Source organism: Naegleria fowleri (genome assembly GCF_008403515.1).
Source record: "Naegleria fowleri strain ATCC 30894 chromosome Unknown tig29, whole genome shotgun sequence".
NCBI lineage: Eukaryota > Heterolobosea > Eutetramitea > Acrasida > Naegleriidae > Naegleria > Naegleria fowleri.
In genome coordinates, this window is record NW_025407961.1 from 106,369 (window position 1) to 127,549 (window position 21,181).

The 21,181-nt window shown below is 36.9% G+C and overlaps 12 protein-coding genes across 12 annotated transcripts; 6 read left to right on the forward strand and 6 right to left on the reverse strand.

Moving 5' to 3' along the window:
• Nucleotides 1–4: 4 nt before the first annotated feature.
• Nucleotides 5–1,938, reverse strand: FDP41_002265 (uncharacterized protein; the record flags this gene model as incomplete). Its single annotated transcript, XM_044705440.1, has 3 exons — nt 5–141; nt 262–983; nt 1,106–1,938. The coding sequence occupies 3 exons, from the start codon at nt 1,936–1,938 to the stop codon at nt 5–7; spliced, it is 1,692 nt and encodes a 563-aa protein (XP_044563158.1).
• Nucleotides 1,939–2,325: 387 nt separating this feature from the next.
• On the forward strand, nt 2,326–3,678 carry FDP41_002266 (uncharacterized protein; the record flags this gene model as incomplete). The annotated part of the gene is made up of 1 exon (XM_044705441.1): nt 2,326–3,678. The coding sequence occupies one exon, from the start codon at nt 2,326–2,328 to the stop codon at nt 3,676–3,678; it is 1,353 nt and encodes a 450-aa protein (XP_044563159.1).
• Nucleotides 3,679–3,910: 232 nt separating this feature from the next.
• On the forward strand, nt 3,911–5,900 carry FDP41_002267 (uncharacterized protein; the record flags this gene model as incomplete). Its single annotated transcript, XM_044705442.1, has 2 exons — nt 3,911–4,054; nt 4,278–5,900. The coding sequence occupies 2 exons, from the start codon at nt 3,911–3,913 to the stop codon at nt 5,898–5,900; spliced, it is 1,767 nt and encodes a 588-aa protein (XP_044563160.1).
• Nucleotides 5,901–6,657: 757 nt separating this feature from the next.
• On the reverse strand, nt 6,658–8,329 carry FDP41_002268 (uncharacterized protein; the record flags this gene model as incomplete). The annotated part of the gene is made up of 3 exons (XM_044705443.1): nt 6,658–6,881; nt 6,949–7,850; nt 7,995–8,329. 3 exons carry the CDS (start codon nt 8,327–8,329, stop codon nt 6,658–6,660), a joined length of 1,461 nt encoding a protein of 486 aa, XP_044563161.1.
• Nucleotides 8,330–8,357: 28 nt separating this feature from the next.
• FDP41_002269 (uncharacterized protein) lies at nt 8,358–9,152 on the forward strand (the record flags this gene model as incomplete). Its single annotated transcript, XM_044705444.1, has 1 exon — nt 8,358–9,152. The coding sequence occupies one exon, from the start codon at nt 8,358–8,360 to the stop codon at nt 9,150–9,152; it is 795 nt and encodes a 264-aa protein (XP_044563162.1).
• A 407-nt stretch (nt 9,153–9,559) lies between these two features.
• FDP41_002270 (uncharacterized protein) lies at nt 9,560–10,858 on the forward strand (the record flags this gene model as incomplete). Its single annotated transcript, XM_044705446.1, has 1 exon — nt 9,560–10,858. The coding sequence occupies one exon, from the start codon at nt 9,560–9,562 to the stop codon at nt 10,856–10,858; it is 1,299 nt and encodes a 432-aa protein (XP_044563163.1).
• A 485-nt stretch (nt 10,859–11,343) lies between these two features.
• FDP41_002271 (uncharacterized protein) lies at nt 11,344–11,571 on the reverse strand (the record flags this gene model as incomplete). The annotated part of the gene is made up of 1 exon (XM_044705447.1): nt 11,344–11,571. One exon carries the CDS (start codon nt 11,569–11,571, stop codon nt 11,344–11,346), a length of 228 nt encoding a protein of 75 aa, XP_044563164.1.
• A 572-nt stretch (nt 11,572–12,143) lies between these two features.
• On the reverse strand, nt 12,144–14,780 carry FDP41_002272 (uncharacterized protein; the record flags this gene model as incomplete). The annotated part of the gene is made up of 1 exon (XM_044705448.1): nt 12,144–14,780. One exon carries the CDS (start codon nt 14,778–14,780, stop codon nt 12,144–12,146), a length of 2,637 nt encoding a protein of 878 aa, XP_044563165.1.
• Nucleotides 14,781–14,867: 87 nt separating this feature from the next.
• On the reverse strand, nt 14,868–15,542 carry FDP41_002273 (uncharacterized protein; the record flags this gene model as incomplete). Its single annotated transcript, XM_044705449.1, has 2 exons — nt 14,868–15,348; nt 15,400–15,542. 2 exons carry the CDS (start codon nt 15,540–15,542, stop codon nt 14,868–14,870), a joined length of 624 nt encoding a protein of 207 aa, XP_044563166.1.
• A 199-nt stretch (nt 15,543–15,741) lies between these two features.
• FDP41_002274 (uncharacterized protein) lies at nt 15,742–17,619 on the forward strand (the record flags this gene model as incomplete). The annotated part of the gene is made up of 2 exons (XM_044705450.1): nt 15,742–16,480; nt 16,631–17,619. The coding sequence occupies 2 exons, from the start codon at nt 15,742–15,744 to the stop codon at nt 17,617–17,619; spliced, it is 1,728 nt and encodes a 575-aa protein (XP_044563167.1).
• Nucleotides 17,620–18,393: 774 nt separating this feature from the next.
• On the forward strand, nt 18,394–20,143 carry FDP41_002275 (uncharacterized protein; the record flags this gene model as incomplete). The annotated part of the gene is made up of 3 exons (XM_044705451.1): nt 18,394–19,273; nt 19,337–19,511; nt 19,579–20,143. The coding sequence occupies 3 exons, from the start codon at nt 18,394–18,396 to the stop codon at nt 20,141–20,143; spliced, it is 1,620 nt and encodes a 539-aa protein (XP_044563168.1).
• Nucleotides 20,144–20,145: 2 nt separating this feature from the next.
• Nucleotides 20,146–21,120, reverse strand: FDP41_002276 (uncharacterized protein; the record flags this gene model as incomplete). The annotated part of the gene is made up of 1 exon (XM_044705452.1): nt 20,146–21,120. The coding sequence occupies one exon, from the start codon at nt 21,118–21,120 to the stop codon at nt 20,146–20,148; it is 975 nt and encodes a 324-aa protein (XP_044563169.1).
• Nucleotides 21,121–21,181: the final 61 nt, after the last annotated feature.

Genomic DNA, 21,181 nt, shown 5'->3' on the forward strand with positions numbered 1-21,181 from the left:
AAATTTAAACAATACAGTTTACGGTAATGTCGACCAATGGGTGTTGGTGATGTCTACTTAGTAGAGATTTCAAGTTGAAAAAGCAATCTTGAGGATCGTGGTAAGAAGTAACATCAGCTTGTACGAAGGTTAGACAATGTGCTGTTGTTGTTGGTTGGTGACAACATGTGTTGAGGGATCCAAGAATGAAGATTCACACAACATTTTCGAAAGTAAAGCAATGTTTTAAACAACAACAAGTTCACAAACAAACCAACTTACATCGTTGTGAAGCATTAGAGCCATACAATACAAAGCATTTCAACTTTTTGTGATAAACAATGGTAGTGTAACAGGAGCTTTGACGAGATTCCAAGTTAATGGCAGTTAGATTACAACTTAAATCACTAGAACGTTTTGGTTTCTTTTTGGAGAATGTGAGAACAAAAAGGTTGGGGTCATAGTCTTCGTCTCTGTTATAGTTTGTGGTTTTGCATCCGCCATAGAATGCAAATTGATGGTCACTAACAATGGTGCTGTGAATAACGTGAACAGCAGGTATGGCACACAATGGAGAGATTGGATCGGAGATGATTTGGAATCGATTCTCTTTGAAGTGGTAAATGAGAATTTGGTTGGTCATTGGAGCGTTTGCTCCTGGTCTCAGCTTTCCACTAACTGTGACCATTACATCGAATTTGGGTAGGTATTGAGCAGCATGGTATGCTCTTGCAACAACTTGGTCATGATTTTGTGCAATGATTTGCCTACAAGTCTTCTTTCCAAGATCAATTTCGAATAGTTTGTTACAAAATGAACCAGCAATGAGACCTCCAAAAATGTAAAGCAAATTGCTGTTTCTCAAAACTATTGAATGACCTTCAACTTGAGGCAACTCTTCGCTGTTTTCGATATGCACATTCTGCAAATGTCTTGTTTTCATGTCCATAACAAAAAATTTGCGAGTGGGAGTTCTCTCAAACGAGTAGGTGCTCCCTCCGTATCTATATGGATGGATGGTGATGCAACAATGTGAATCATACAATGATCAGGCCAAAAGAAAATATAAGGGAAGTGTCACACACAATGATTGTCATACGTATCATCAAATGCACTCCATACTTACAAATACACTTTCCCCTTCACATGATCTGTACAAAGGCCCCTAAATAGGAGACTATTCTCATTATAAACATCATTTGCAGCACTATAAACAATTCTACCAAGAGTGGCCTTAATTCCATTGTATTGTGGGAAATCAGCATGATCAGCAGCCTTATCGCTTCTATTGGATAGAGTATTGTTCTCCTCCTTCAAGGTTGATTCAAAGATGTCACTCGATGACTTGTTTGGTACAATTCTACAACATAGTAACTTTCTAAGACTTGAACCATAATCGGACGGGAAGTAACACACCTCATCACCATATAAAGCAGCAGATAAGTGAGAGACTTCATCATAATCCATGGCACAAGTTCTGTAGTATTGGTACTTTCTCTTCTTTGCAAGCTGTGAGTGGTTGTTGCTGTCATCGTCATGTTGTTGAGTAGGTTCCTCTCCGAAACTTGCCGTGTTGTCCACAAGAGTCTGGTTGCAAAGTGGAGGTTGTTGCATATTGGTGCTGATTACAAACAATTCTGTTTCCTTATGGCCATTGGTTGTTCTTGTAAAACAAGTTCTACTCTTAATTTCTTCATCTAACTTGTGCATCAAACCAAGATCCTCTTCCTCCTCAGAATGTCTTGCCTTGTGCTCAAAATGAATATGATGATGATGGTGTTGATGGTGAGATGGAGAAGGATGAGTTGTTGTTGTAGTAGAAGGCGCCAAATGTGAGGCTGTTGAAGCATGGGTTCCATGACTCATTTCATGTTGCTGATCCGATGACGAGGATGAATGCAACGACGAGGAAGACGAGGATGAGCCTCCGTTCATCAACCATGAGGCAAAGGCAGACATTTTTTTCTTTTTGGGTTCAATCAAAGAACGAACGGAGAGGTGATGCAGAGATGGATGTTTTGGGAAAGTGGGTAATGGAAGAAAGGGTTGGAAGTTGTGTAGGTTGGAAACGTTAGTGTTTGTTGTTATTAACAATTTGTTTGTTGTTGGAGGGAAGGAAATCCTGATTCGGAGTTGTCGCCGAACAAATCATATAACTGAACAAGGATGGAGCATGGGTTGTGAAGACTTCCAATGAAAAGGGAAATAGTATGGAAATAAACTTTGCAAGAGTGTCCAACCTTAATGACAAATAGTATCGAATTCAAAGACATGAAACATGACAAAATGTTCCAAGTTCATAAATTTCAAAGTTTGTTGGAAATAGAATAATTTAATTGCGAAAAAATGATTCAACCTCATGAAGTGCCTTCATCATCGACACAGCATCATGATGCGGCCGATGCGATGGTCGATGAAGATCATGACAATGAGAATGAATTAACAACGTACAATGCTCACAAAAATGATGCAAATACATACCGATGGGAACAACGTTATGATACCGCTGGTGTGGATGCTCTTGAAGAACAACCCATCGGTGATTTTATGAACCGAATCATGTTGGAAAAGGAATTGAGTAAAAGAGAACGAGTGGTCAAGAGGCATCAGTTGATGTATTGGAATGCTGGAGCAAGTGCAGGTAAATCCCTTCCGCAAGAAAAAACAATCATCAAAAAGGGAATTATTCGATTTTTATATCTTGTTATTGATTGTAGTAATGGGATCATGTTACCATCCAATCACGATGAAAAAACTTCACGTGCACAATCTGTAATTTCAACAGCCAAAGAATTTATCAAAGAATATTTTGATCAAAATCCTCTCTCACAGCTAGGATTAATTACAACCAAGAATGGTGTTGCTAAAATATTGAAAGAATTAACAGGAAACGTAAAACTCTTAATTGCGGAATTGAAAAAACTTTTTGATGATGCCAATAGACATACATCTTCTCATCCAACACGTTCATTTGGTGGAGATCCTTCCTTACAAAATGTTCTTACTCTTTCCTATGACTCTCTTCATCAAATTCCAAACTATGGCTCCAAAGAAGTTGTTATAATTTATTGCTCTCTTTCAACATGCGATCCCGATAATATTTTTGACACCATTAAGCTTCTCAGAGATAAGAACATCAGAGTGTCTGTCATTAGCTTAGATGCCGAGCTGTATATTTGTAAACAAATTGCAAAACAAACACAAGGAACCTATAACGTACCTATGGATGATGAGAGCTTTAAAGAAATGCTCATGGCTCATGCTGCTCCACCTCCAACCACGACCACCTATGCCCAGAAAATTGTTGCTCCACCTTCTATGAGAATGGGCTTTCCTCAGAGAAGAGCTCACACCCTCTACTCGATGTGCTTGTGTCACAAAAAGATTACTCCTGGAGGATACATTTGCCCCCGTTGTAAGAGCAAGTATTGTGACCTTCCAGTGGAGTGTGCAACATGTGGCTTAATGTTGGTTTCATCTCCTCATTTGGCTCGATCGTATCACCATCTATTTCCCGTTCAACAGTTTGTGGATTATGCTAAAAAAGAAGGCGAACAATTATTTTGTTATGGTTGTCAAAAGCAGTTGTCAACGGAGGCACATATTGCCGTTCAGTGCCCAAGTTGTACGCATATTTTCTGTGTAGAGTGTGACGCATTCATTCACGAGTCGTTGCACAACTGTCCTGGTTGCAATTAGGATATAGCTCAAGTTATTGTTTACAATTATTACATTCAGGCCTTGTTCAACTTGTTATTCCATTGTTGAAATGTAAAGTTATATTTTGATGATGGCGTTATCCTAGAGGTTGAATAAATGCATCAAAAGATTTGGTTTGTAAAGTTGAGATCATTCGGAGCGATGGGAGTGAGAAAAAAAGCAATAAAAAAATATTTCACATCCGGATGCAACCTCCGTAATTCAATCAAAAATGATGAAGACCAAGACCCATCAAACCATTCAGAAATTGAGTTCTCAATACATTCAAAAGAGAGCATTCTCTACCGGAAATGCAATGAATCGATTGACCAGTCATGGTACCATTCAATTGCCTACGATTGTGAATGAACCAATGGTATGTTGTGTTCATCCGAGATGGATTAATCCACAAACAATTATCATTGTCAAAATAATTCAATCATGATGATCATTTCTTTATCGGATTCTGTTCCAATCAATCTTATCATTTATTCTTTTAATTTCCTTTCCAACATTCATCCTCTGATACTTCACTTCTCAATACTTCACGTATGATTATTTCATGAAACTATTATTAACTCCTCTGACATCTATTTTAGAAAACCTATGGAAAAGGGTCTCCAGAACGATCCGCTGTTCTCTCCGAATGCGAAAAGTATCTCAATGTTCCAAAGGATTCCATTCTCCAAATTCCAACCATCATCAATGGCAAACGTTATTATCAGAATGATCAAGATTTAACTTTCCTTCGTGAGATGCCTTCTCTTCGTTCTCAATATCTCTTCCGTGCTCATGGTGCCAATAAGGACATGATCCGTGAGGCGATTGAAGGCTCTTTGAAAGCAAAGAAGGAATGGGAAGACTTACCACTCGAGTACAAGTGTTCCGTCTTCTTGAAAGCTGCTGATTTGTTATCAAGCCCAGATTGGAGATACAAGATCAATGCTGCAACCATGATGGGACAAGGAAAGACCATGTATCAAGCTGAGATTGATAGCTCTGCTGAATTAATTGACTTTTTAAGATTTAATGCTTTTTATGCTGCCAAGTTGATTGGAAGACAAGTTGATCATCACAATCCTGGAACTTGGAATCGAGTGGAGTATCGTGCTTTGGAGGGTTTCGTTGCTGCAATTTCTCCATTTAACTTTACAGCGATTGGAGGAAATTTAGCTTGTGCTCCTGCTCAAATGGGAAATGTCGTGTTGTGGAAGCCAAGTGACACTGCTGTTTTGAGTAATTATGTGATTTATCAAGTATTGGAAGCTGCTGGATTGCCACCAGGAGTTATTCAATTTATTCCAACTAAGAAGGCATCCGATTTTGGAGAGACAGTTCTCAATGATCCAAACTTTACTGGTCTCCATTTCACAGGTAGTACAAAGACATTCCAATTGTTGTACAATGAAATTTCGAGCAAATTGCATACTTACAAATCAATTCCAAGAATTGTTGGAGAAACTGGAGGAAAGAATTTCCACTTTATGCATCCAGATTGTGATGTGACCACCTTTGTAAATCAAACATTGCGTGGTTCATTTGAGTACAGTGGACAGAAGTGCAGTGCCACATCAAGATGCTACATTCCAAAATCTAAATTTGCTGAGGTTAAGCAAGCTCTGATTGAGGAGACCAAGAAGCTTAAAGTTGGTCAACCAAACGATCCAAAATCATTCACTTCTGCTTTAATTGATGAGAAGTCATTCGATAAGATTGTTGGATTTATCGAACGTGCAAGAAATAATCCTAAATCAAAGATCATTGTCGGAGGTACCTATTCTAAGGAAGTTGGTTACTTTATTGACCCAACTATTATCGAGACGACTGATCCCGTTTCTGAAACCATGTCACAAGAAATCTTTGGACCAGTTCTCACCATTTATGCCTACGATGATTCGACACAGACCTTCCTCGATGATGTACTTCGTTTGATTGATACCACATCTTCATATGGACTCACAGGTGCAATCTTTGCTCGTGACCGCAAAGTTATTGAAAAATGTGTGGAAGGTCTCAGACACAGTGCTGGTAACTTTTACATCAATGACAAGAGCACTGGTGCCATTGTTGGTCAACAACCATTCGGTGGAAGTAGAGTCTCTGGAACCAATGATAAGGCTGGTTCAGAGAATATGCTTCTCAGATGGACCAGTGTTAGAGCAATTAAGGAAACATTTGTACCACTCAAACATTGGGGATATCCTTCCGTTGATTTGGAATAAATTTCAGCAATGTCACAAAGGTTGAATCTTATTACCTATTACAGATGAGAACTTGTTGAGTATGTTAAACATTTCCATTTCTGCCTTTTTTTTTCGAAAGGAGTGGCGAAGTGAGGATCAATGAATCTGTGAACACACTTCCTGTTGCGTCTCGAATCTCACCAGAAATTAAGATCTATGAGAAACATCAGAAACAGCATGCATTTTCTCTTTGCCTCTCTCGTGGGAGCGAACTCGTTCAGAAAGCAGCATCAGGCCAAACGAAACAGAAGGTGGCAACTGTTGATATTCAATACCTTATAAGACTTGGTTATTTGACAGCTCTCCACGTGGCAAATATAACACTTCCCCCAATATCAAACAATTATCCAAACAAAGAGTAAAGAATCATTATTGAAGAGTCTCATGATGAGAAGAGTGGAAAAAGTTCAGGAGTGTTGCAAGGTGAGACATCGTCCTCTGTTGGGAAGTTGTCCTCTTCCTCCTTGATCGCACAAAGTCAAGACCAATCTCTTGAGGACATTCAAAAGATGGAAACACAAGAATTGTTGCAATTTATTCAAAATAGAAAGCCCTCACTCTACGAGTTGATTAAGAACGTGTTTCAAGAAGGGTGAGGTGGACGGAGTCATGCTGCCAAGTCGTCACTTCAATGATGCTTGTATGACCGAATTGAACATGACTGTGAAAATGAAGACTTGTACTAAACAATCGTTTTGAGAGAAATTTTGAAACTCGTCTCACCTCGCTTTATATTCTAGCAAATTCTTGAATGGTTTAAAACACAATGAGATTTCGTCTCAAACTCTTTGGCATTTGTGGTGTCGTTCAAATCTTCGAAAATATTTGCCGTATGCTTGAATATTGAGGCAAGGTCAAAAAAATCAAGCTCATGATCGTATACATTTTCCGCCTCTTGCAAGTATTTGACATGATTCAACAAAATAGAAGAACTTGCCGAAGGATCCATGACACTGCTCGCTAAATTGATTTGATGAAACGAACCGTGAGTTTTTCATAAATTGTTCAACTTTGAAGAATTACTTACCAATAAAATACACAAAAATATGAGAACACGCATTGCAAGGATTAATTAATTTTGATGCTGTAAAATCAAATAGAGCATCTTCAACCACGTGGTTTTCCAAGTGAAGCAGTCCTCTCTCTTCATACATGTCGGCTAATCGTTTTTCATATTCTTTCATATCATATGCTGAAAAATTAGTATTGTGTACTTCTTCGTTGTGATAGAAATATTGAGAAAGAAAATCATCTGCTCTCTGTCTTGATGTGAAAAACGATAGGAGTGTTGAAATGTTCGATCCGGTATAACTTTTCAGTTTCACCAAAATTCCTTCCCATTTTGGAAGTTGTGATTCCTTAATTTCAATGCATTTCGAAAAATCTTTCAGTGCATTTTCGTATTCTCCTCTCTTTCCATAGAGACTCGCTCTTGAAAAATAAGATCTCAAATGTCTATCATACCAATCCGTTGCTTTAGAATAATATTTTAGAGCGTCGATGGAGGTTTCATTATTTTCTCGTAGAACCCATGCTATATTTGTACAGAGAATACAAATATAGTATCTGTGATATTTAGAGTGTAGAGGGTGTGCATACAGACATTCAAGAGCCTTTTCAAAATATTTACAAGATTCCTCTATGTAGCGCTCCTTTTCATGTGCCGTCAATCCTGGATTTTTATCAAGACCCAAAGATCCATTAGCATATCCATATGAGAATAAAGCATAGAAACCATTAGGAACTAATCGACATGCTTCTTTGTAATATTCCAAGCTTGTTTGTTGCTCTTCATTAATTTCATAAATTAATCCTACAAATAAGTTATGAAAATATTCTCTCTCAATGTCCCTTTCTGAGTCCGAAAACCAATAACTATATTTACAATTATGCAATCCCAATTTTAGAATTCTCATTGCATACACATTTCTATTCAGATTATTTTCAATTTAAAATATTAAACAATTAATTTTCAGTGCGCCACCATAACATTATGGTTATTATTGTGGAAGTTTAAATAATCAATAAATTAAAATAAAACTATTTGAGGTATTTTTATTATCTATCACTTACCTATTTGAAAGGGTCATACAAACGCTCCATTCCAAATATCCTTCATAATTATTCGGTTCCAATTCTACAACTTGTTTCAAACACTCAAAAGACTCCACATAATTTTCTTCCAATCTAAATAATATTCCTTTCCGAAGCAAATCGTAAAACTTGTCTCTCTTTCTATTAAAAATTACTTCCGATGAACATGATGAATCATTTTGATTTTGCATCATAAAGAGAGTACTTGAAGACGTCTCTTCAGAAGCATGCTTTTCCGATAATGAGGAGGATGATGAAAGAGAGGATGAAAATAATGAAACCACTGCATCGTGATGGTGGCGTTTTTTTGGCATTTTTTTGTAACAAAAAAACCCAAAAAAAATGGAAAAAGATGATCGTGGAGGCCTCTCCATCACGCCTAATGAAGAATCGGTAGCTCTGAAATTTAGTTCCATCATAACTTCCTCAACAGCAATAACATTGCTCAATCAATCATATGGAGAAGAAAAAGAAGAAATTAAAAAGATTCGGAGCGAGTCCATAGACTCAAACCATGACGTTGTGCTTGTGGATGACATGGTTTTTTCTATTTTGCAATTTTTGGACTCGGAATTTATCGTGAGGGTGTGTATGCTTGTTTCCAAACAATGGAATGAACAGGCGAGAGAATTATCCCTCGAGTTGGATTTCATGTTCAAGGATATGACTGTTGAAAAATTGGAGATTCTTGTAGTGTGTAGTTCAATGATACAATTAAAAAAGTTGGGATTGTTTAGTCAGAATTTAGGATCAGGAGGTGTGTTTGCCATTGCCTCGAGTAATTATCTTCGCAATTTGGAGTCACTTGATTTGGATTCCAATGCATTGAACCCTTACGATGTAGAAACACTCTCCCAATGCAATATGCTGAAAAATTTAACAATGTTGAATTTAAGTCATAATGAACTCTATCCTGAGGGCGTTCAATGCATTTGTACAAGTCCATTTTTGACAAAATTAACTGAGCTCTACTTGATTGATTGTAAGGTGATCAATCGTGGATCTTCATACATAGCTCAAAGCCAAAATCTTTCTAATTTAACCATTTTGGACCTGAAAAGTAATAATATCGGCGTCGAAGGCGCTAAACAGCTGGCAGAGTCAGAATATTTAGGGAACTTGCGGAAACTTTATTGAGTCATAATCCCATTCAAGATGAAGGTGTAAAATTTATCGCTACAAGTAAGCACTTGAAAAACCTTATGAGCTTGGACCTGTCATCCACTCGTATTGGAACTTCAGCAGGAATGTCCATTGCCACGAGTGAAAATTTGAAAACACTAATCCATCTCAATTTACAAGGAAATTATTTACAATATGCTTATGAAGTCATCCATGCTGTTCAAAAAGGTCTGATAAATTTGAAACATGTAAAGTATTAGAATCGGTAAATAGACATGGTCATTGCATGTATATAACGAATTATTCATTGAAACAGAATTATTCACAATTTCAAAATGGAAACAAAGAAAGAGGTCATGATCTGCATGTCACAACTAGTTATGAATTATTTCGATTCAATTCGAAATATCACACACAAAAAAATGTCGAAATTAAGAATTCATAATTTTTCATTTGGTAAAGCAGGGAGTAATTTTCTTACCAAAACATGGTTGGACACATCATCAAACCCTCCTCGTAAACAAATAGTACATTATTATTTGAATGAAAAGTATTTGAATAATGATTTTCATTCCGACCACACGAGCCGCCTTGATCCAACGGAAAATAGATCATCATCATCATCGACACCAACAACAGCAACACCCACGCTAAATGATTCTGCTTCAAATTCTCTTAACCGAGAATACAACATCTTTTTTCCTGGAGACATTCAATTAACAAGAAGTGATTTTATTAAATATTTAAATTCCGATTATCCATTTGAAGAGGATGAAGAGATGAAACAACAAGAAAATTCTCCTCCTGCCATTTTAGAAGTTTACTATGAAAATGTGTTCGATTTATTGCATGAAAAATTTCCAAATTCTGTGGCTTATTTAATTATTCAACCTTCACAATTAGATTTCACTTCCTTTATTTATGAATATGAAAATTTTTATGTCAAAGGAAATGCCAATCGTCTGTTGTTGGAAATTCTCAATGATTTATTTCCACATGAAAATTTTGGACAAGATCACTGTGAAGCCTGTGTTCATTTGTTGGCCTTCTCAAAAGGATGCGTTCCATTGAACGCTTTAATTTGTGAAGTGACTAACTTTAAAATGTATCTGGAACAGCAAAAACAACAAGAAAATTCTTCATTGTATTCAATGATGGGAACATCACTCACGTTTGATCATTGGAATCATTCATTCAAATATAGACATTGGGACGAACATCCAAATCCTTTCGTTCAAAAGTGTTATCGAGTGCCACTTTTACAAGAACCCATTCCACAACAGCAACACAACAATTTCATGAATTGCATGCAACAAGCAGTGAATTTCTTCACTCAACAAGTTCAAACCATCTATTATTTGGATTGTCATCGATTTATTACCGATGAAGTATTGTTACAGAAGTTTTACACGTTTTTTTTGCACAAGAATGAGAGTCGCCCATTCATTCTACGATCATCACTGAGTCGATCCAATCCTTATCTCATGATTAAAATCTATCAGACGCCACTCGCGGAAGAGAAGGGTATTTATCGGAGGCATATTAAGGTCGAGTCCGAGTTATTCATGAAGACTCTAAAGAAAGCACATGTGGCCTTATGTAAGGACAATTCATCTCCAATATGCCCTCATCTCGTGTATCAATATTATTATGGAGAGCTTCAGAATCGAGTGAATAGTTTTGTCTTGCATTTCAAGTTGTTGAAGGATTTTCAGGTCTAATCTGCACATTCGGATCGGAACGGAAATAAATATATTCAGGATGATCAAATATGTTACAGAGATATATAGATCAATATTGATCATAGTAGTAGTCTACTATTGATACAATATTGATCATTATTACCACCAATCCCAAATGTCGCTATATTCATGTTTGTGTGGTAAATCTTCAACACCAGCCACACCGCAATGCTTTTGAGCGTTCATGGCCGATCGGTAGAGAGTTTTCTTGCTTCCATGGTATTCCTTCTTCCAAAAGCGTTTGGAGATGGAACGGATTCCACGACGACTATTGAAAGAGCGAGCCATGATGATGAATGCAAGGATTTTGTTTTTTTTGTTTGTTAGTGACCCGTGATCCCGAACAACGGTATTTTGAAGAAAATCCTTGAATTTAAAAATAGTTTTTTTAAAAATAGACGTTGTAATTTTATTTACAGCTGTTGTTCGCGTGAATCGTGTTCACTATTCAACTGTTGCCTTCATTACTTCATAATACTCAAACATCTCTCAACAAATCGTTGCTCCTCTAAATCGGCCTTACTCGTTGCATTATGAGTGACAAAGATACCATTCAACTTTTCTTTCACAGTTTTCGTAGTGGCAGCCAACTCAAATTTTTGCTTCACAGACACTGTAGAGGGACACCACACCACAAATACCACTTTCGTACGAGAGCCTTCACGTGCAGCAAATTCTTGACTTTTTGGCATTTCAAAGCTTAAACGATAACAAATGAAGCGAGTTTCATTGTGTGGAAGTGCATTGGCGAGTTGTTCCAATGTGCTGCATTTGGAATTGAGTTCTTGGTCGAGAACGATGTGAGTTCTTGGTGGTGCTTTTTCAAAACGAGGAATTTGGAATCTTTGAATTTGAAATCACCCTTTCCCATTCTCATGCTTTGGAAGGCGTTGAGAGCATCTTCATGAATTTGGACTGGAAGCATCATTTTCTTTGTGTGAGCACTTTGTACTTTTTTTGTAATTGTTGATATGGACTGTTTTGACTCATGCCGAGTATTTATAGGAATAATGCACATGTGCACTTGGATCGTGTTAGAATAATCAGGACTTGATCTTCCATGGTGAAGTGTAACAAGTTTGAAAGATAGGTCTTGCAGTATCCAATAGGATGCTTTCACTTAAGTGAAAGATTGGTGGTAGGAACTTGGAACTTTACCTTGTTGATGGCCATCATTTCCTAAATGACCAGAAGTTGTCAACTCTGACCAATTCATTTGTAATGTTAGGATTTGAGTGCCACTTTTTGTGATACCAACGTTGGTTTATCGTTTTTGGTGATATACAACATCTAAGGACTCGTTGAAACGTTCCTTCTTGATCAATTGAAGTCTATCAATTCTTCCCAACGCTTCCTCAGTCTCTTCCTTCATCAATTCTGTTTGTGCAATAAGATAATCAGCATTTGACATAAATTCTTTTTCCAGTTTTGAAATGAGACTCTTGTACTCTGTAATTTCCTCAATATGGATGTTCTTTTGATTAATCAGAGCTGGTGAATTATTGGCAGACGCTTCTTCGTTGCATTTGTTCAGTTTGGATTTGATTTTGTTTGAATTCTCTAAAATGTTTCTCAAGATGGATTCTACAGTTGGTGGATTGGGTTTAATATTCTTATCTTGGGTATTGGCTCGTGTGGTATTTTGTTCCTCCCTGTTGCAAGCTGCTTGGTGTACAGAACTAGTCTTCTGATCTTCTTCTTTTCCATTAGGAATGGCTTTTGAATGTCTCAAAGAACTTGCAAAGTTATTGTTCAGAGTTGACAGAAACGATTGATTTCCAAAATCAAAATCTTGAGGCATCAAAAGACTACCTCTTGTGAAGTTTAAAGAGTTTCGAGCTGAAATGGCCATCTGAAGTTCTAGCTTCTTTTTTACAGCCTCTGATGAAAACGGCATATTTGTGATGTCAATTCCTATTCTTTGAAGATATTCTTCATAGGTTTCTTGGCTGCCTATCGTTGTGATGCTTACATTGTCGTCATCCACATGAGTTTGTTCATTGAGGTTTGTCAATGTCGGTTGCTTTCCAAGTTCCAAAATTCGTTCCTCAAAGTAAGGTATTTCCACACTTGAATAACTGGTTTCCTCTTCTGCTTGTTCTATTCTATCAGAACAAGTTGGATGTTTTTCTTTCCTCAATTCATCAATATAAATTACTTTATCCATGTACGCTGGAGTATATGTTGGATAAGATTGGCTATTTAGAGATGGTTGTGACTTTTCTTCTTCAAGATAAATAATTCTCTCTTCAAATTTTGGAGGTTTTGGCTCATCATCTTCATTACAAGATGAAAGAAGAGGTGCATCCTTAGATACAATATTGTTGTCAGAAGGGGTCGTTTCAACATTTGGAATGCTCACAATGTTTTGAGGATCCTCACTGGTATTTTTGATAATGGTGAAAGGTTGATCGCCTAGTTCAGAGTTGGCATTGTTGCAGCCCTGTCGTGACAAATGTTGATCAGTTATTTGTGATTTTGAATTTGATCTTGTGAGGGTTGATATTGGTTTTATATCAGTGGGTGGGTCGTTGTGAGCTTGTGGCTTGGAAGGAGTTGTTGTTGAAGTAGTGAGAATTGGTTTCTCTTGCTGCATATTATTTCGAATATTGTCCACTACTTGCACAGGAGACATGTAATCTTCAAGAGCATACGTAATTTCAACACTCGATGGAGTACTCTTGGTTTGAGGAATTGTTGAGGTTGGTTTTGACTCTGTGGACGAGTCGACAGATGCGTGGTGAATATTGCTCACATTGGGTAAATCGCGTGAATCAGCAATACCCTTATTTTGATTTGAGGGTGCTAGTGCATGAGGAACTTCTGGAAAATGTTCTGTATTGTTTAGAATGGAGATATCTAGGGCAGAATTTGAGGTACCTTCTCGTTCTTGTTTCTCCATCAATTGAAAATAAGTTTCCAGGTCCATAATATGGGAATGTCTTAAAACATCTAAAAGCTGTTCTCCTTTCAGTTGAACCTTTTTCTGCTCCTCAGGGCTAGTTTGTGTCCCTAAATTAGAAACATTGCTGCGAAGTACTACATGTTGCTCTGTTTGAGTGCATTCCTCTATAATAGTTGAATTGATTTGAATTGATTTGTCGACTACAGCGGTGGCATTGCTGCTCTCTGTGGAGCAGGATACTTCTGTACAATTTTCCTGGACCTCCTCACCATATTGGAAGAGCATATTATTGGCAATATTATACATGGGATAATTTGTTTTGAGCAATTGAATGGACAAGTCCTCGGTGATGGAATTATCATTTGAATCATACTTTTTCAGTTTGATTATCTTTTTGTGTTTTTTCTTAAGGTCTTCTTTAATGTCTTCAGAACAAGCAACGACATTATTATTGACTGGATGAAAGGGATCTAACAAGAGTTGATGTCGTGAAGATTTTGTATCTTGTTGCTGTTGTTGGATTAAACGTCTCAATTTTCTCTTTCCTTCTGGCCTCAATAACCGCGGAGGAGGAGGTTCTTGCTGCATGACTGGAATTTTCCCACTCGTAAAATACTGCATGGGTGGAGGCACAGGATGAACAGATGGTCGATAATTGTAATGCGGTGGTGGCAAGTAATGTAAATCATGATGCAATTTTTCCATCTTCCTCCGTCTATAATTTTCATCATTATGAACGTCGAATGCATGTTGATGATGAGGATACCACGGATTCAGCAATACGGGCCCGTGAGATGTTTCATCCACATGTGGATACTTGTGCCTACGACAACCCGTATTGTCATTTGTTGTTCCGATACCACCACTACAACATCCATCATTACCTCTTTGACGAATATTTTCATACAAATTCTTATTTTCATTCCTTCGAATCCTCAACAATCGTATTCCTACTTCCTCATCTTGCGGAATGGGTGAGGTTCCTGTCAGAATCATTTTTTTTCAAATTTTGAAACAACCTCAAAAGGATCACGCAAATTGTACGCGCCATCCAAGTTTTGGAGGGAACTCTCTCTTTTATCATTAACCATCATTCTCACTATTATTAGTATTGTTGCTAGTGTTAATAGTAGTAGTATTGTTGCTAGTGTTGCTGCTACTCGTTGTTCTTATCGGCGTTTTCCATTCAAGTTCTTCCAACTTGGCTCGTTCCGACAAAATTTTCTCAGTTCTCAAATTGAAAACGTCCAACGCATACATGAGAGCAACGAGCAAAACGAAAGCAAAGACGAGATAATAGTTGTGGGCGAAAAAACGAAGGGACCTTCTCAAAACATCTTGAATAATTTCTGAAAGGGATTTGTTAGCATAGTGCATGAATTGGTGGTGTTGTTGTTTGTTGGATGGTTTTTCCTTTTGAGCACTCGAGTTTTCCATCTCGGAAGATGAGTTCATCATGATCATGTACTTTTTTCGTGTGGATGATGAGGAATGGGTGGTTTGTTGTTGAGATTCTTCTTCTGATGGAGAAGTTGAAATTGGATTTGCACTCGTAGAAGAATTACTATGATTTCATAAGAGGAATGTTAAGCCAAATTGCCAATCAAACACTTACTCCTCTCTCAAAATGGAATATCTTCTCAACATTGATGACGATGGTATAGATAAATAATGATGGGATGATGATGTTTTGAATTCCGAAGCACTTTTCCGACGAGCAATGACCTTTGCAGAACGCAGAATGTTTCTTTGCAACATTTTTTAACAGAAATTGATTGAACCTCTTTGAAAGACAGTGGCACCACTTCGAATTCAATAGTTACAAGTTTGATTCTTTCATTGAAATCATCCTTTCAATTATAATAATACAGGATAATATAAAAAAACAAAAAACCCTTCTTTTTCATTCTCAAACAAAGTTTCCTTTTTTGAAACTGTTGTCATTCACACACAAAAAATGGCCACCAATTATAACCACGACAAGGATTTTTCTCCACAGGCCTCTCACCACGAACAGGACCATTCCTACAGTTTAAATCAATTTTCTTCATCATCATCAAAAAATTCACTTCTTTCGCGTTTTCGATCTCTTCCAATCATTGTCTCACTACAAAATTTTTTCGGACCCAAATTCATCAACAAAGGCTTCTTCAACGTGGTTAATTTAGGAGCTTCTTTCTTTTTATTATTTGCTGCGTTTGGTACTACACAATCATTTATTACGACCCTTCGAAAATCAGAAGGATTTGTGAGCTTGTCTATTTTATATTTTGTTTTTGCATTTTCCAATTTAGTAGCTCCGTCTTTCACTCAATTATTCACTCCGAAATGGACATGTATTTTGGGAGCTTTGTGTTATTGTTTATTTGTTTTTGCTGCTGGATTTGACAGCAGTGTATTATTATATTGTGCTTCAGTGGTGAATGGATTTGGAGCTGCCTTATTGTGGACGGGACAGGGCACGTTGTTGACACAATCTGCAAATGTGGCACAAGTGAAAATTAAAGAATTCCAGAATAAGAGTGGCTCTACTGCAACAGTCACTCATGAGAATGCTGGACAAGAAAAAGAGGTGCAACCAACAAGTACATCTTCGGGAGCGAGTGTGGAAGTGATGGGATTTTTCAGTGGAGTTTTTTTTGCCTTGTTTCAATTGAATTCGATTTTTGGAAATATTTTGGCTGGATCATTATTTAGTAAGTAGAAGAACTGAGAGAATGGAGACTGTTCGTGAGTGACACTTGTTCGACAAAATTTTGCAATAATGTCTTTTTTCGTTGTCACTTTTATTGATGGAATTTCAAAATTTCTCGAAATATTTTCATGAACAATTAATTCTTTTTTAGGTGCAGGATTAACGAATTTTCAATTGTTCTTTGTTCTCACAATTATTGCCTTGGTTGGATCTTTTTCATTGATTGCACTTTTACCAATCAAGAAAAGTGAATATGAAAAGAAGCTTTCACAATCAGGTGATGAAGAGGATTTACAACAAGATAACATTCATATCGACACAAGAAGTTTCACCGAACGTATTTCAAACAAAATCAAAAATTATTTCACACAAGAATTAGCCAAACAAGCCAAAGATTTCATTTCACTCTTAAAGCAAGCGTTTCTTGTGTTGTTTTCAAAAAAGATGCTTGTATTTAGCATCATTTCATTTTACTCTGGCTTTAGCAATTCGTATTTCACTGGCTCACTGCCTCCTATCATTGGACGAGATATGTTGGGATGGGTTATGATTTTATTTGGTCTAAGTCAAGTTTCTGGAGCTTTAATTTCAGGTAAAATGTTGGACTATATTGGTAGAAGAATCTCCATGCTCTCGGCCATGTTCATCCACTGTGTGGCTGTTTCATTAAGCACTCAATTTGTGTATTGGGGAAATTCCTTTTCCAATGAAATAGCTTCGAATCAGGGCGAACAAACTTATGCTCTTCAAAAACCAGCAGCTCTATACTTGCTCTTCTTTGTGAATATGGCATTGTTTGGTTTGGCAGATAGTTTTCTCACCAATTCAATTTATGGTATTTTAGGGAGCCCAAATTATTACAAGAAGAAGAATACTGCTGAAGCCTTTGCTGCTTTCAAAATGACGCAATCTCTCTCCTCTGCTATTGGATTCTTTTGTGGAATTTATCTCAAAGTTGTGACTATTCAAATCATACTTGGTTTATCATTTGTTGCATGGCTTATCGCCTTTTTTGTAATGGACAATATGATTGCTCCCGTGGACACCGTTAAGAAGCATCAGAAAACCAACAAGAAACCTGTGGTCACCAGCGGTTCTCCACTCTTGCAACCCAACAATAATTCGCAAATATTTGTGTGAAACTTGAAGCCTTATTCTTAAATGAAACATTTTTCATATACTCTGTTCGGATGGCCTTATTTTTCGAAATTTCTACCTTTCATTTCATTTGAAATTGATGCTGTGACTTGCTGCAATTCAATTATTCTAAATAGCCTTACATCTTTAGAGAAATTGTGAAAAAAAAGGGATGTGACCTCAAACTTCTTGTCATGCATTTCCATTCCCTGCTAACGAACTTTACGATGCCTCTCTCTTAGATCCAAGTTCTCTTCATAAACTTTACTTCTACTTTTTCGTTCTTCTTTCAATGTCGTCATGTTGGTGTTCGTGCAATGTGAATTACTTCAACTACCATTTATATAAAGCGGTGTGACCAAGAATTGGACAACAAGGCTCCAAAAGAAAGATTCCAACTCTTGGCGCAACACCTTGTAGATGAATTCCAACTTCCTCCCACTCTCACTTTGGATTGCTGAAATGTATACAACAAATGAGAGTTCTCTATTTGGTTTCTCTTAATTTTTAAATAAAGAAATCATGTATGTTCGATCTCATGGCGTTTTTGGATCAAATCAAACAAACTCGGATTCCATAAATCTAATTCCAAAAAAAAAATATTGAAAACAATTTTCATCCACCCCAAAAAAACGTTTAAAATTGATATATCCTTTCTTTCATATATTTATAACGAGTTGAATAATTTTTATTCGGGCCATATTTTCATTTCCGAATGAAATTTTCAATTGCAAGTTGGAAACAATCAGATGTTATTGTTGTTGTTTAAAAAAAGGAATGCCGAGAATAATCTATGTCGATGATGATCCTGTTGCTCCGTACAACAATCCCTTGATTGGATCTTTAAATCAACAACATCACTTGGGATCCAACATGACTTCTCCAGCGGCATTGAGCTCTCCCTCCGATGCAGTAAATCTTTCTGAATTATCATTACCATCATCATTGAACATTAGTCATCATCATGAGGAGAGTAATGATGATATAAAAATCATTCGATACCTACGTAAAAGACCTCTACGAACTGTTGAAATTTATGCATTTGGAGAAGAGGAATTTATTTCCGAGTTTGTTCATCCGATTGGAAGGACATTCAAGGAGGAATATGATGAGCCTTGGTATCTTGTAAATTCTACTCAGAGCTGTAATCGAATTAATTGCTTAAGCAAAGGAGGAGCGTTGTATAATAACTTATCTGATAATTTCGAAAGCAAATTGAAATTAATGAAATGTAAATCTTTGAATATGGATGAGAATGTGGAAAAGATATTTTCAGGATCTTGGCATTCACTATTTATTACAAATAGAAATAGAATATTTTGTTTAGGAAAAAACAGTGACAGTCAATTAAATCTTCAACAAAAACCAGCATTTATTGACTCGAGACATCAATTTCTAAGATTTGATTTCGATGAGCCCATTAAAGACGTTTCCTGTGGAAAACGAAGTACAATGATTCTCACAAAGAAGGGAGAAGTTTATGGAGTTGGATACAATTTCTACGGAATGCTCGCACCCGTCACACACGAGACAAATAGAGATTGGAGTCGAGTGAATATTCTAACAAAAACAAATATTGATCAACCGGTGCGAAAAATTTCGTGTGGAAGCTATCACACAATAATGTTGACACGGTCCAATGAGGTATTTTCTTGTGGTATGTTTGTTTAACTATGTATGCCCGAAACGCAACTTGGTTATTATTCACCTTACTCTTTAGGCGACAATGCATACGGAGCATTGGGTTTGAATGACCAAGACAACAGAAGAATTCCAACCAAGGTTGCCTTCTTTGATTCTCTCAATCACTTTGGAGATTACGTACAGCATGTATCATGTGGAGAGCTGCACACCTTGTTCCTAACACGAAGAGGATTTGTTTATGCTGCAGGGAGGTATGTGTGAATCAACCAATCGGTTGTCGATTAATTTAAATTCATTCAAATATTCACATCACACCAGAAATTATTACGGGCAATTAGGCCTGGCTGATAATGAATCCAGACTCGCTCCAACTCTTGTCAATCCAGAATATTTCTCCAAGGAGAAAATAATATCGATCGCTTGTGGTTGGAATCATTCCATTTTTTTGACATTTAACAATAAGGCAGCCGTGTCTGGTCGAAACAAGCATGGTCAACTCGGAACTGGAAATTTCACAGACAGAAACAAGCCAACATTCATTGAAATACCCAACGAACAGATCACAGAAATTCATGCTGGAAGAGCGAACAGTGTTTTTCAAACCCGAACTGGTCAACTTTATTATACAGGTTCGAGTTACTTTTGCAAACAACAACCTGTGGACGTGAATGTTCCAACCAAAATATCTTTACCTCTTTCATTTGTTGAATTTCCATCATTTTCATTTCAGGTATTTTGCAGTGCCCAATGTCGATACATTTATTTACTGAAGAATGAGAGAAAAAGATTGTTGTGGTTCTTTCATAGAATGAAACGGAGAAGTATCACTGACTTTTATTCAGATATTTCAATAGTGACCTTACAACCCAAGAAAATTCTATGACTTTAAGGAGTGGTTGTCGTTGGTTTGGATTGCTGCTTAATGTGATAACTCTCTTCAAACTTTTTCATGAGATAATCATGGGCTGTCATGTTAATTGAGCTAATATAGCAATCCTTATTAGGCTGACCAAAATATGCAATACTATATCTGTCACGATCATAGTTCGAAAGCACTACTTGATGAGGCACGCTTTTATATTCTCCATCAGTCCATTCTTGCATCAAATCTCCACAATTTACAATCATTGCATCTGGGACATAGGGAGCATCCATCATTTCATTGGTCTCTCTATTCAATACTTGCAATCCTCCAACATCATCCTGAAAAAGTAATGTTATTGATCCATAGTCACAATGCAAACCTGCTCCATTTCTAGTGGTTGAATCATTCTTTTCGATTTTTGGGTAATGCAAATACCTCAATGAATGTTCCTTATCACTATGAGTCGACGAGAAATAATTATGTTCCAATTGCTCCATTGTACTCGTTTTGTTTCGAATGGTCAAACTACTTTGTAAATCATCCAAAATTTCACACAACAAATCATGCAAAGAATTAAACAAGTCCTTACTGAATTTTTCAAAACCTTGCAAGTCATGAAATTGTGTCTCATCAGGAAAATAATTCACTTCTTCACCTTGGTCATTGGGACAATTTTTAAATCTCACATTATATGCCTCCTTAAAATCAATATCCTTTCGGTTGAGTCGTTCTGAACTCTTGGAAATGTATCCACTTCCACCTTTGAGAGTGTGAAATTGATTTTTCACTTCGACTGGCAAATCAAAAAACTTTTTAGAATACTCGAAAGCTTTCCGAATATCAGAAAACAATGGATGATCAACCAAGTAGAAAAAACCAATGGATGTGAGAGCAGATCGTATTTCGTGTTTTCTCTCATTGGGAGTGCTTTTGTAGGATATGATTGGAATTTGTCTACAAGCATGCAGTGAAGATAGGGATGGATCCGAGAGCATACTGGCTAATTGATTTGTTGGTTTTTAAGTGGTTGCTTTTTTTAATTGTTTGGAAAAAGAC